At 39.5% G+C, this 12,290-nt stretch overlaps 1 protein-coding gene across 2 annotated transcripts in view; it reads left to right on the forward strand.

The window, feature by feature from the left end:
* Positions 1-12,290, forward strand: part of SEC24D (SEC24 homolog D, COPII coat complex component) — a 116,828-nt gene that overhangs the window by 65,060 nt on the left and 39,478 nt on the right. For both annotated transcript variants that reach the window (XM_079919963.1, XM_079919964.1), the window contains exons 9-10: positions 2,187-2,325; positions 5,728-5,843. In XM_079919963.1, the coding sequence (XP_079776089.1) occupies positions 2,187-2,325; positions 5,728-5,843 (255 nt within the window). The remainder of the gene's footprint in view (positions 1-2,186; positions 2,326-5,727; positions 5,844-12,290) is intronic.

Raw genomic sequence — 12,290 nt, forward strand, 5'->3', positions numbered from 1 at the left:
AGTTTATGCACATTGCAGGCTTTAACCCTAGTTTAACTCTCTTGAAATCATCTCCTCAGCTGCGAGGTTGAAGCTGGAGAACAGAGCAGCAACCAAAGTCATGACCGATGACTGGATTTCTGACCCAGAAAAAGCTACCTTATTGTTACATTTTTTGTTGTCTTTCACTTCTTATTCTGATTCTCTGTTCACTGTCCTAAGAATCTCTTGTCGGTACCAATATCTTTGTTTGCTTCCCTTTTGTCCCCTCAGGTTATTTCTTATTATTACCAGTTGAAGAAGATACACATTCATCACTTTATGCTTTTCAAACAAAAAATTTATGTTAAGAAAGTATTGTGTATGTCAATATTTGAATATATATGTGTATTTAAATCAAACTCCTAGAATGTCTTTAAAATCTGCTGTACCTGTCAACTTTTGTAACCATCAGATACTATCAAAAGCTCCAGCAAGGTAGATTCCCTGTCTTCTAGATCATTTTTTACAGTAACATTTTACAGTAACAAGGTAGCTAATTTGAAAGTTTATGTAAATAAATGCCTTTAGAAACTCAAGCCTATCTCACACTTATCAGACTATAACTGTCCTATTAAATATACACTTTCTCCTGAGCTGAGTGGTTTGGAGGAAAGTCTGTTCAGCACAGATGTGGTAACAACAGTTAGTTATGCCAGGCTTAGTAGTCTGTCCTGCACATGGCTTCCTCATTTAATCCTGTCACAACCCTGTCCATGGGACACCAGAGCTACGCCATGCGTACAGATCAGAAGAGACCAGAAATAAGAAAGTCCAATCCATCTTCTGGCTTCCTTGAGGCAAGAGATGGGGGAGAGGGCAGTGCAGAGGGAGTGATTCTGAATGTATTTTTTTTTATCCTTTTCCTGATTCTTTTATGTATTCTACTATCTATGTTTTCCTACTCTTGAGATCTCACAACTCATTTCTGAAACCTCAGCAGTGGATTAGTTTTCACACTCAACGTCTGGGCAGCGACAGACAGTAGATCTCTCTCATTTCTTTTTTTTTCCCCCAAGAAAATGGCAGAAAATGGCCTTATGACCCCACTTCTTCGACACCTTCCTCCTGCTCTTCAAGTCTCCATGAAACAGCAGTCTGCTTTATTTACATTTTTTTCTTTAAAGAAAAACTTGGTTGATGTGCCAAACCCTGTAATTGTCAAGCTTTTCCAGAAATGTTATCTTTAAGGAGATTTATAAAAGCAAAAAGAATCTGTGTGGTTTTATTCTGAAAGCTGGAAGTGTTGAGGAACAAGGCAGACTTCTAATGCTGAGTTTTTTCACTTTCAAGCTGTAAAAAGATGTGTTTCTATGCATGTTTGTGAGGAAGAAGCAATTGAAATATTTATTTTGTTGTTCTGGCAAAGCATGACCAGCCACATTGAAAGTACTTCATGAGGCGTTTTGTCCTGGGATTAAAGAAACAGAAAAGGCAGAATCAACCTCCTTGCCTAAATAAGTGAACATTATTGCATATTTCTTCAGAGAGTTGCATTTTTGAAGAAACATTTTATATACTGTGATGGAATTAGCTAAGTGGCATTACCACTATGCAAACTAGAGCATTTATTTGTTTGTTTATTTATTTATAAATATTTTGGGTGCTCTTTGTGACATGTGGGATCTTAGTCCCCTGACCAGGGATCAAAGCCACGCCCCCTGCAGTGGAAGCACAGAGTTTTAACTGCTGGACCACCAAGGAAGTCCTGCTCTGTTTTTTTTTTTTTCTTTCAAACCAGAGCTTTTAAAATCAGACCCAGTTCCTCCTTCTTTGTTTATAGTTAATGAACAAACTTAGCAAAATATGTGATACACGGTGTGCGGGACGTTTCCAACATAAGCTTTATTAACTGTTACTACCATCATGGTGTTTTTTCTCTGTCTTCACACATGTGGGTAAATACACATATACATAAATGTACACATATGCTTATTAATTACATGTACATTTAAATTAATTTTTGTTTGGGTAGTGCCTTGAGTTCCACAAGGTACCAAGAGAGGCAACCTTACTCCCCAGGTGAACACTAAGAGTTGAGTTCCTTAATGAGTCCAGAGTTTTCAAATTACAATTAATACGTAAGACTTCTGAAATAACCTTGGTTATTTAGAATAACCTAGAAATCCTGTACCCACATGTCTCTTACTTGTGCTTGCTTCCTGTAGACGCCCCTCTACTTGGTAAATCATGGGGAGACTGGACCAGTCAGATGCAACAGGTGTAAAGCCTACATGTGCCCATTCATGCAGTTCATTGAAGGAGGAAGGAGGTACCAGTGTGGATTTTGCAACTGCGTGAATGACGGTAGGTGGCGCCAGCACGTGCCCTCAGGGAAAGTTCTGTAGTAAACGGAACATATTATACTTCTTAGCTTAGGAAAAAAATATATGTCTGTTAAGGCTCTTAGTTAGACCTGAGCTTTTCCTAAACACCCTCAAGAATAACTCAAAGGAATGATGAGACAAGGAACAATCTCTGAGGTTTATCTTCTGTAAACATAAGAGGTAAAATTTCATTTTGCCTCCAACTGAGGCTTTGTGGAAAGGAATTGAGAAATTAAGTGACTTCCCTATTTTTGAGTTTTATAAGAAACATAGCAACTTCCCTGTGGGACTCACGCATTTATATGAGAGTAGGAGGGGCTTGGATATGATGTCCTAAGCTGAGGGTGTTCTGGTTGGCTTCCCTTCAGGGAAATTACACAGAACTGTCTTTTATCTACGTTTACAGATGATAAACTTGAGAGATTGTTCCATCTTTCACCATTCCTCCGAATTATTCTTGAATAAGTTCATCAGTATTTAGGAAAAGCTCAGGTATAGCTAAGGGCTTTAACACATATATAGATTTTTTCCTCCAATATGAATGTCAGATTGTTTAAAAAAGAAAAAAAAACTTTATTATGAAGGGCTTTCCCAGATTCACTGTATTTTCAATTTCATCCTGGTATGAATTCACAGATGTTGAAAAAAACTGCAAGCTTGCCAAAAGTGTTTACATTCATTATATTTATAACATGTCTCTCTTTTTAATTCTTTGGTGTGAAATGAAGCACATTCTCAGGCTGAGAACATTCCCATATTCATTTACATTTATAGAGTTTTTCTAGAACCACATGATGATTATGAGAGCATGAGTCTTTTACGTGTTTTCCTCTGTTTCTTATCTTTGTAGACATCCTTCCCTCCAGGGCACTAGATCTGAGGCACGTACAGCACTCTGCCCAGGAGCCTGTGGCTGCTGGCTGCTCCTTGATGAAAAGGGAGCTCAGGCAGTTTTCTGCCTGTGTCACGGCGTTCTCGGCCCCTTGGTTCCTGTGTGTGCTCTGGTGGGAGAGCAATGCTGGTCTCCTTGTTTACCCGCCCCCTTATCACAGTCCATGGCTTTGCCCAACTCCCAGTGCCAGAGACTGACATGGGGAGGCTTACTCACAAAGACCTTTAAAAATGCCTTGCTGTGGGGTGGATTCATTGGTTCCCAGCCTCATCTCAAAGACTGGGTCGTGGTCCTCTTGGGAGGTCTGTTTCCTTGCTCCACCTGCGGCACCTACTCAGTGCAAATTGGATACACTAGTGAGACCAGACCTTGTTCGTTCTCCACCCTTACTTTTCTTTCTAAGGAAGATCTTATTCCATCTCTCATCCTGGACGAAATCTACAACCAAATCCTTGGCTGTCACACAATCTTGGGACCTGGATTTTAGGAACCCTGTGACCGTGCACTTCCCGGGGCTTTAGTTTTGGAGGAAAAAAGTCACGAGACGGCAGAGGCCTCTCCTGAAGCATTTTGATAAATGCCTCCACCAAGGTCACCACATTTCCACTGTCTTCACTCGAGCCTTCAACCTTCTTAGCAAGGTGATCAGAAATTTGTCCAGCATCTATCCACTTAGAGCATCTAGGATCTTCAATTTGGGCTGACCCTCTGGCTTAACGCCCAAAGTGTCAGCTCAGAACCTTAAAAGGCCCCGCCACTTCCTAGTAGAGAAAAACCACACAGAGTTCCTGTATTTCTACACAGTAAATTCCCCTCCCTTGATATCCACGCCTAGGAAGCTGCCATGTTCATGGCTTTCCTGCAAGAAAGCCAGACTCCCTTAGATTGACACAGATGCCTGCATTCTTCATTTAGGTTTAAAGGAGACAGAGGTTTGTTGGAGTTAGAAAGAACCCACCGGGCTTGGTCACAGGGCTCCACTCTGTTTCCCTTCAAAGCGTCCAGAGATTACACAGTGGGAAGCACATGAGGCCAAAAGACAGGCTGGAAGACGAGTATCGTGTGGCTGTGCACGATTTACGGGGGGGACTTGAATTCTGGTTTATAAAACATGGCCGATAATATTAAATGCTAAAATTAATTGATTTGATTTGATTGATTTGATTCCCCCTAAAATTAATTGATTTTAAGGGGAAATTTTTTCACATCTTACATGCAGATGTGTGAAAATAAATTACAGGAACTGTAGAAAGTACCACCCATACATCCTAGAACAGCCAGTGCAGCATCCTTCATCGCATCTAAATGTAATAAAGTAGCAGTTTAAGGCCCCCATAGCTTTCTTAGCTCAGCCAAGACTATCAGTGTCCCACTTCCATAATCTTTTCAAGACATTGAATTTTCCTAATTCAGAGATCCGTATGTACCTATGAATCTTATAAAACTTGTTTAAAAAGAAATGGCCATGATATGGTAAGAAAATAGAAAAAAATCAAGCCTTGGTGATTATTTTCTTAAGGCAAAAAAAAAACTAAGAAAACAGTCCTATTGTAACCCATGTGTTAGTTCACAACTGAAAATAAAGAATACTGAGTTACTGGTTTTAAAACAGGTCATTACTTCTGTGGTTTTACAAATGAAAATGTTCTTTACGAAACACTTAAAACCAGAGCATGACTGCTTATTCTAAATACTTCTATTGTCAGTGGTTTAACAGCCAGCTGTATTAATCTCAAGGCAACAGGAGTTCATTTTCACAGAGATACCAGGCCATATTTGTCCAAGTGTTTGGTGTGTGACTCATAAGTGTTCCTATGCTATTGGATGACTTCCAGCGCTTTGCCAGAACTAACCTTCTTAGACATTTGAATCAAATTAAGAGTTCCTCAGCTGAGATCTTAGTGGTGTATTCTTTCCCAAATACAGTAATCCTTTCCACTCTGAAGCCCAAACATTAAAGATTACCATGCAAACTACCCATGGCTGAAGACATCTCTTAATTAAAGGATAATAAACATTATTGTTAATAATATGGTCCAAATAAGAAGATAGTATAAACGAGTCTTTCTTTTCTCTGTGTGTGTAGACTTCTGTTTCTAATATTCTGAGGAAAATTCTGGACCAATTACCTGCTTATTGTTAAATAGTTAGAAAAGTCAAAATTCCTTTTAAAAGAGGTAATTAAATAGGGACAATTAAATTTTGGTTGTGACAATTTTAAAACGCCAGTACTTTTATCCACTATTTCTCTGTAACGATCCAAGTCATTAATGATTCTTTGTCATCAATAATTTGCAGAAGGGTCAAGAAGATATTTTAGAAAACCCTTATTCTTTCTAAGACATGCTTTTTAATAGTGGATATTTAGAATATACTAAAATATTTTTTTCTCATACTAACTCCTTTCTTCCCGTAATAAATTTTGAGAACTTACTAAATTGTCTGTATTGTAAAAATAAAAGATTTCCTTTCCTATTTTGTTTTTATTAGTTCCACCATTCTATTTCCAACATCTGGACCACATCGGAAGAAGACTGGACCACTATGAGAAGCCAGAGCTATCTCTAGGATCATATGAATATGTTGCTACTTTGGATTACTGCAGAGTAAGTGTTCCCAGGACTTCAAGTGTTTATATATGGATGTCAGATACAAGTGAATTACTTTTATATGTCATGAACTGACCTTTGATTCACAGACAAAGCATTCGGGTGGTGCCACGGGGATGTAGAAATGTCTTAAGACACAGATCAATCCTCCTAGGCTGTTAACGTGATTAAATAGCCAGACCATCCACTGCAGTGATCATCTTTAAAAACTAAAAAGTGGTGGCAGAAAAAAAAAATAGGGACTTCCCTGGTGGTGCAGTGGTTGGGAGTACACCTGCCAACGGAAGGGACATGGGTTCGAGCCCTGGTCCAGGAAGATCCCACATGCCGTGGAGCAGCTGAACTTACGTGCCACAACTACTGAGCCTGCACTCTAGAGCCCGCGAGCTGCAACTATGGAAGCCCGTGTGCACTAGGGCCCATGTGCTGCAACTACTGAGCCCACGTGCCACAACTACTGAAGCCTGTGCACCTAGAGCCCGTGCTTCGCAGCAAGAGAAGCCACTGCAGTGAGAAACCCACGCACCGCAACGAAGAGTAGCTCCTGCTCACCACAGCTAGAGAAAGCCCGTGCACAGCAATGAAGACCCAACACAGCCAAAAAATATATATATAATAGTGATAATTTCATTTGTATGTCCCTTTCAGATAGAATATGATGCTAGGTTCTTTTTCTTTCTTTCTTTTTTTAAGTTTTTTTTGATGTGGACCATTTTTTTATAAAATAAATTTATTCATTCATTTATTTTTGGTTGCGTTGGGTCTTCGTTCCTGTGCACGGGCTTTCTCTAGTTGCAGTGAGCGGGGGCTACTCTTTGTTGCGGTGTGCGGGCTTCTCGTTGCAGTGGCTTCTCTTGTTGTGGAGCACGGGCTCAAGGAGCGCGGGCTTCAGTAGTTGTGGCCCACGGGCCCTAGAGCACAGGCTCAGTAGTTGTGGCCCACGGGCCCTAGAGCGCAGGCTCAGTAGTTGTGGCCCACGGGCCCTAGAGCGCAGCTCAGTAGTTGTGGCCCACGGGCCCTAGAGCGCAGGCTCAGTAGTTGTGGCCCACGGGCCCTAGAGCGCAGGCTCAGTAGTTGTGGCCCACGGGCCCTAGAGCGCAGGCTCAGTAGTTGTGGCCCACGGGCCCTAGAGCGCAGGTTCAGTAGTTGTGGCCCACGGGCCCTAGAGCGCAGGCTCAGTAGTTGTGGCTCACGGGCCCTAGAGCGCAGGCTCAGTAATTGTGGCACACAGGCTTAGTTGCTCCATGGCATGTGGGATCTTCCTGGACCAGGGCTTGAACCCATTTCCCCTGCATTGGCAGGCAGATTCCCAACCACTGTGCCACCAGGGAAGTCCCTTGATGTGGACCATTTTTAAAGTCTTTATTGAATTTGTTACAGTATTGCTTCTGTTTTATGTTTTTTGGTTTTTTTGGATGCGAGGCACATGGTATTGTAACTCCCCGACCAGGGATTGAACCCACACCCCCTGCATCGGAAGGTGAAGTCTTAACCACCGGATTGCCAGGGAAGGCCCTCCGCTAGGTTCTTAATGCAGCAGTTTCATATAGTGCCTCTGCCTTATTTGTTTTGTCAATCATCTCAGAAAAATTTCCCTTCCAAGGGAGAAGCTCAGCTGATACGGTCAGTAAGACTATTGACGTGTTTCTGTAGCTCCTTCTCCACTCCAGCTGTCATCGCAGTGACTTAGGCTCTCAGAGTCTCCCTGAGACTGTTTCAGCAGCCTGGGATCCTGGCCTCTGGTTTCCTTGCTTTAAAATGTAACCATGAAACTCCCCCCACTACCTTAATCTAAAAAATTAAACTCAAAAATTTAAGTTTCTTTATAAGACCGTTAGCTACCACCTTAGCTACGTCTTCAGTTGTAGAAAATTCTGGCTCATGTACTCTGAACACATCACTCCCCTGTACAACTCCATGCTTTTATCTGAGATGCTCTTTTGACCCAACTACCTTTCCATCCTCCTGTTACATCTATACATACCCCACCTAGCAAACTCCTACTTATTCTCTAATCCCTGGCTGAAATTTTGTTTTATGTGAGTGTGTGTGAATGTGCACACACCTTTCTCTGACTTCATCGTGGTTGTTATTTACTAAATCTTCTGATTTTTTTCCCATATAATTTGGTCCATATGTCTGTTTTAGCAGTTATCCCCATAGAATTTAAATCTTCCTATATTTTCCCTCTTCCTAGATTCTGATATCCTTGGGGACAAGAATCTTGTCCTAGCTGTCTTTACAGCATCTATCATAGTGCCTGCCACAGCGTAGGCAGTTGATCAGTGCATGTGGATGAATGAATGAATGAATGAATGAGCAAGTGAATGAGTGAATGAATTTGCAGGTGGGTCGCTATTCCCAGGGCTGGCTGTTTCCCTTCTCCAGCGTCATAGTGATAGTGACATCATTATGGATATCTTGAATATCTTTCAAATTCTTCAGTGATTTGAAAATATCTTCGTGAGTATTGGTTCAGATTTCAGCTTGTATCTGAAGTACCTGTGTAGACTTGAAGAAACAGAATCATTCTGACTTACTTCCTTTTCCACAAATGAATGCCTCCTAGTGCCCAGTCCTCAGAAAATAGCCTCTGACCACAGATTTCTTTCCTAGATATTTGCTAGGGGACCAGTCCATGTTGTGTTGAATATAAATTACAAAGAACATTATTCCTAACTAGAAGTTTTTTCAACTGAGTGGATTTTAAAATGTTTTCCAATTAACATACGTTTTGCATTTATTTTAGTATTTTGTATGAGTTTTTCAACTAGTTATTAAAGAAGAATTAACACTTTATTAGTTTTAACTGTAACATTTGAACATATTTTGGGAAACATAAGAACATTTTTGGTGCAAATGATTTATTTCAGGCACAGAAAAAAACAAAACAACAAAAAAATGTCCTAAAATGCCAGTTACTTTTGGACAGTTTATTTGTCCTTTACTGTTGTTGGCTGAAGGAGAATGATCAGGCAGAACATAAACATTTGAAGTTCTAATTAAATGTAATAAAGCCATTGTATCTAGTGATGGAAAATTTATTCACTCATCTTTCCAACCGTAGTGTAAATCTAACTATGCTCTGACTTTCCAGTTCTCTGCCAAAAAGGCTATATTATCTTGATTTTATGCTTTTCTTAGCAGAAACTTAGGCAGGGAGTCAAATCTATTTCTGGGAACAAAAGTCTCAGTATCTTCAAACTCTTTTATCTGGAAATGTTCCAGATGTCTAATTGATGGGAAAGCTCACAGAGCAGGCAAGGAACCAAATAAAAACTGTACATTTTGAAGAGTTTTTTCTAAGGTTAATCTTCCTTTTATTATTCCAAATAAGGTTCATAATAAAAGAACTCTTAATATCTTCAAATTTAATTATACCTTAAAATGTAAAGGAAGAATAATAATGAATTGCCTTAGGGATTTGGGTGATGAATAAGAGCTTATATAATTGGTATGTGTATTTTTTAATACCATACAAACTTAAAGGAGAATTACAAAATAACATTTTTCCTGTTCATTTTAGATAATCTTAATGCCAATTTTAGATAATAGAATTAACATTCATTGAACATTCACTATGTGTGATGCTCTGTGCTAAGTGCTTTCTATGTATTGTATCATTTAGTTCTCACAGTGACCTCATGTGGTGAGTATTACCATGATGTGGGGAAACTGAGGCTTAGAGAGGTTAAGTACCAACCTCAGGCCATACATACAGAAAATGACCACAGAACCCCTATTTCTCTATCACTGTGGATATGTAGGCATGTATTTACAAAATCACCATGGAGTTCCCCTGGAAAAAAAGACCCAGCTCTGTCTAATAACTGACAGTTTTTCACTTAGAAGTTTACAGAATATATCTATCTACATATAAAGTGTACCTGAAAGGTAAAATCTCATTCCAAGCCAGCCTGCTTTTTTTTTTCCTAAATAAAAATGTAGTTTCTCCACTTAATTTTAGTTCACTTTGACATTTATTATACACCTAGCATGTCCAAGGCACTTTGGCTGTGTTTGTGAGTGATAATAAGATTAGCAAGAATATGAACCTGATCTCAAAGTCCTTAGCGTGCATAGACCTGATAATTAAAGTATATAATTATGATATAAATAATATGATAAATGCTGTAAGAATAGAATAGTCAGAGTGCCATAAGAAAACAGATGAGCAATAATTTATGATTTGGTGAATCAGGGAAGGGTTCTAAGAGTAAGTGACATTTGAGTTGGTTAAACCACGAGCAGAGAAGTAGAAACTAAATGGTAAGAGAGGCAGTTTCTCAGAGGTATTTGCAACTTACTCCAATTTCTTCAGGGGCTATGGGGGGCTTTGTAGATGAGTGATGGGGACCTAGTATAGAGACTAGGATAGTTGGAGCGTATATTCCCCCTTCCCCCAAAGCACATTCAAATTCAAATATTTTTTAAAACACTATGCCAAATGAAATACTTTTCCAGCCAAGGAAATACTTTTCTTGGCCCACACCCACTAGATTGGGACCTCTGGATAGAAAATGTTTTGAAAATGGCAAACACTTAAATTAGTTGGAGGAATGTGTATTGGGGCATAATAGGAAGTAAAGCTGGGAAATTGTTTTGAGACACAGACTATCCTTTTATTTTCCACTAGACTTGGCATCAGAGCTTTGATCTCTTAGGCTTTTATACGTGTTTGCTAAATGAGTATTATGGGGAGTCTCAAATGCCAGGCCATTGAAGGATTGTACTAATTCAGTAGGCCTTGAGGACAATTAAAGGCAAAGTGGGAGTTGTTTCTATTCATCCATCCATCCATCTACACATTCATTCACTCATCTAACAGTATTGAGCGCTCTCTTGAGCCATGCTCTGTGCTTGGCTCTGGGGACTCAGTAAACTTCCTGTCCTCAGAGGCAGTAGCCTTGGGATCTATCTTGTGCCTTGGATAGTTTATTCTGATAGCAGTCTGTATGATGAGAGGAGATTGGAGGTAGGGAGGTAGGTATTAGAAGTTATTAATCTCCAAAATTTACAAGCAGCTCATGCAGCTCAATAACAAAAAAACAAAAACCCAATCCAAAAATGGGCAGAAGACCTAAATAGACATTTCTCCAAAGAAGATATACAGATTGCCAACAAACACATGAAAGAATGCTCAACATCATTAATCATTAGAGAAATGCAAATCAAAACTACAATGAGATATCATCTCACACTGGTCAGAATGGGCATCATCAAAAAATCTAGAAACAATAAATGCTGGAGAGGGTGTGGAGAAAAGGGAAAACTCTTGCACTGCTGGTGGGAATGTAAATTGGTACAGCCACTATGGAGAACAGTATGGAGGTTCCTTAAAAAACTAAAAATAGAACTACCATACGACCCAGCAATCCCACTACTGGGCATATACCCTGAGAAAACCAAAATTCAAAAAGAGTCATGTACCAAAATGTTCATTGCAGCTCTATGTACAATAGCCAGGAGATGGAAATAACCTAAGTGTCCATCATCGGATGAATGGATAAAGAAGATGTGGCACATACCTACAATGGAATATTACTCAGCCATAAAAAGAAATGAAATTGAGTTATTTGTAGTGAGGTGGATGGACCTAGAGTCTGTCATACAGAGTGAAGTAAGTCAGAAAGAGAAAGACAAATACCATATGCTAACACATATATATAGAATCTAAGAAAAAAATTAAAATGTCATGAAGAACCTAGGGGTAAGACGGGAATAAAGACACAGACCTACTAGAGCATGGACTTGAGGATATGGGGAGGGGGGAAGGGTAAGCTGGGACAAAGTGAGAGAGTGGCATGGACATATATACACTACCAAACGTAAAATAGATAGCTAATGGGAAGCAGCCGCATAGCACAGGGAGATCAGCTTGGTGCTTTGTGACCATCTAGAGGTGTGGGAATAGGGAGGGTGGGAGGGAGCGAGACGCAAGTGGGAAGAGATATGGGAACATATGTATATGTATAACTGATTCACTTTGTTATAAAGCAGAAACTAACACACCATTGTAAAGCAATTATACTCCAATAAAGATGTTAAAAAAAAAAGTTAAGGTAGTAGTCGAAACAAGAGAAAATGAGGATAATATAACAATTCCTCAAAAAATTAAAAGCTGAATTTCCAAATGATCCAGCAATTCTCCTTCTGGGTATATACTCAAAATAATTGAAAAGAGAGTCTCAAAGAGATATTTTCACACCCATGTTCATAATAGCATTAGTCACAATAGCCAAAAGGTAGAAGCAACCCAAATATCCATCGATGGATGAATGGATAAACAAAATGTGGACTATACATACCATGCAATATTATCAAGCCTTAAAAAAGAAGGAAATTCTGACATATGCCACAACACGGATGAATGTTCAGGACGTGATGCTAAGAGAAATAAGCCAATCACATAAACGACAAATACTGTATGATTTTACTTTTATG

This window comes from Stenella coeruleoalba, assembly GCF_951394435.1.
Source record: "Stenella coeruleoalba genome assembly, chromosome: 4".
NCBI classification, from domain to species: Eukaryota; Metazoa; Chordata; class Mammalia; order Artiodactyla; family Delphinidae; genus Stenella; species Stenella coeruleoalba.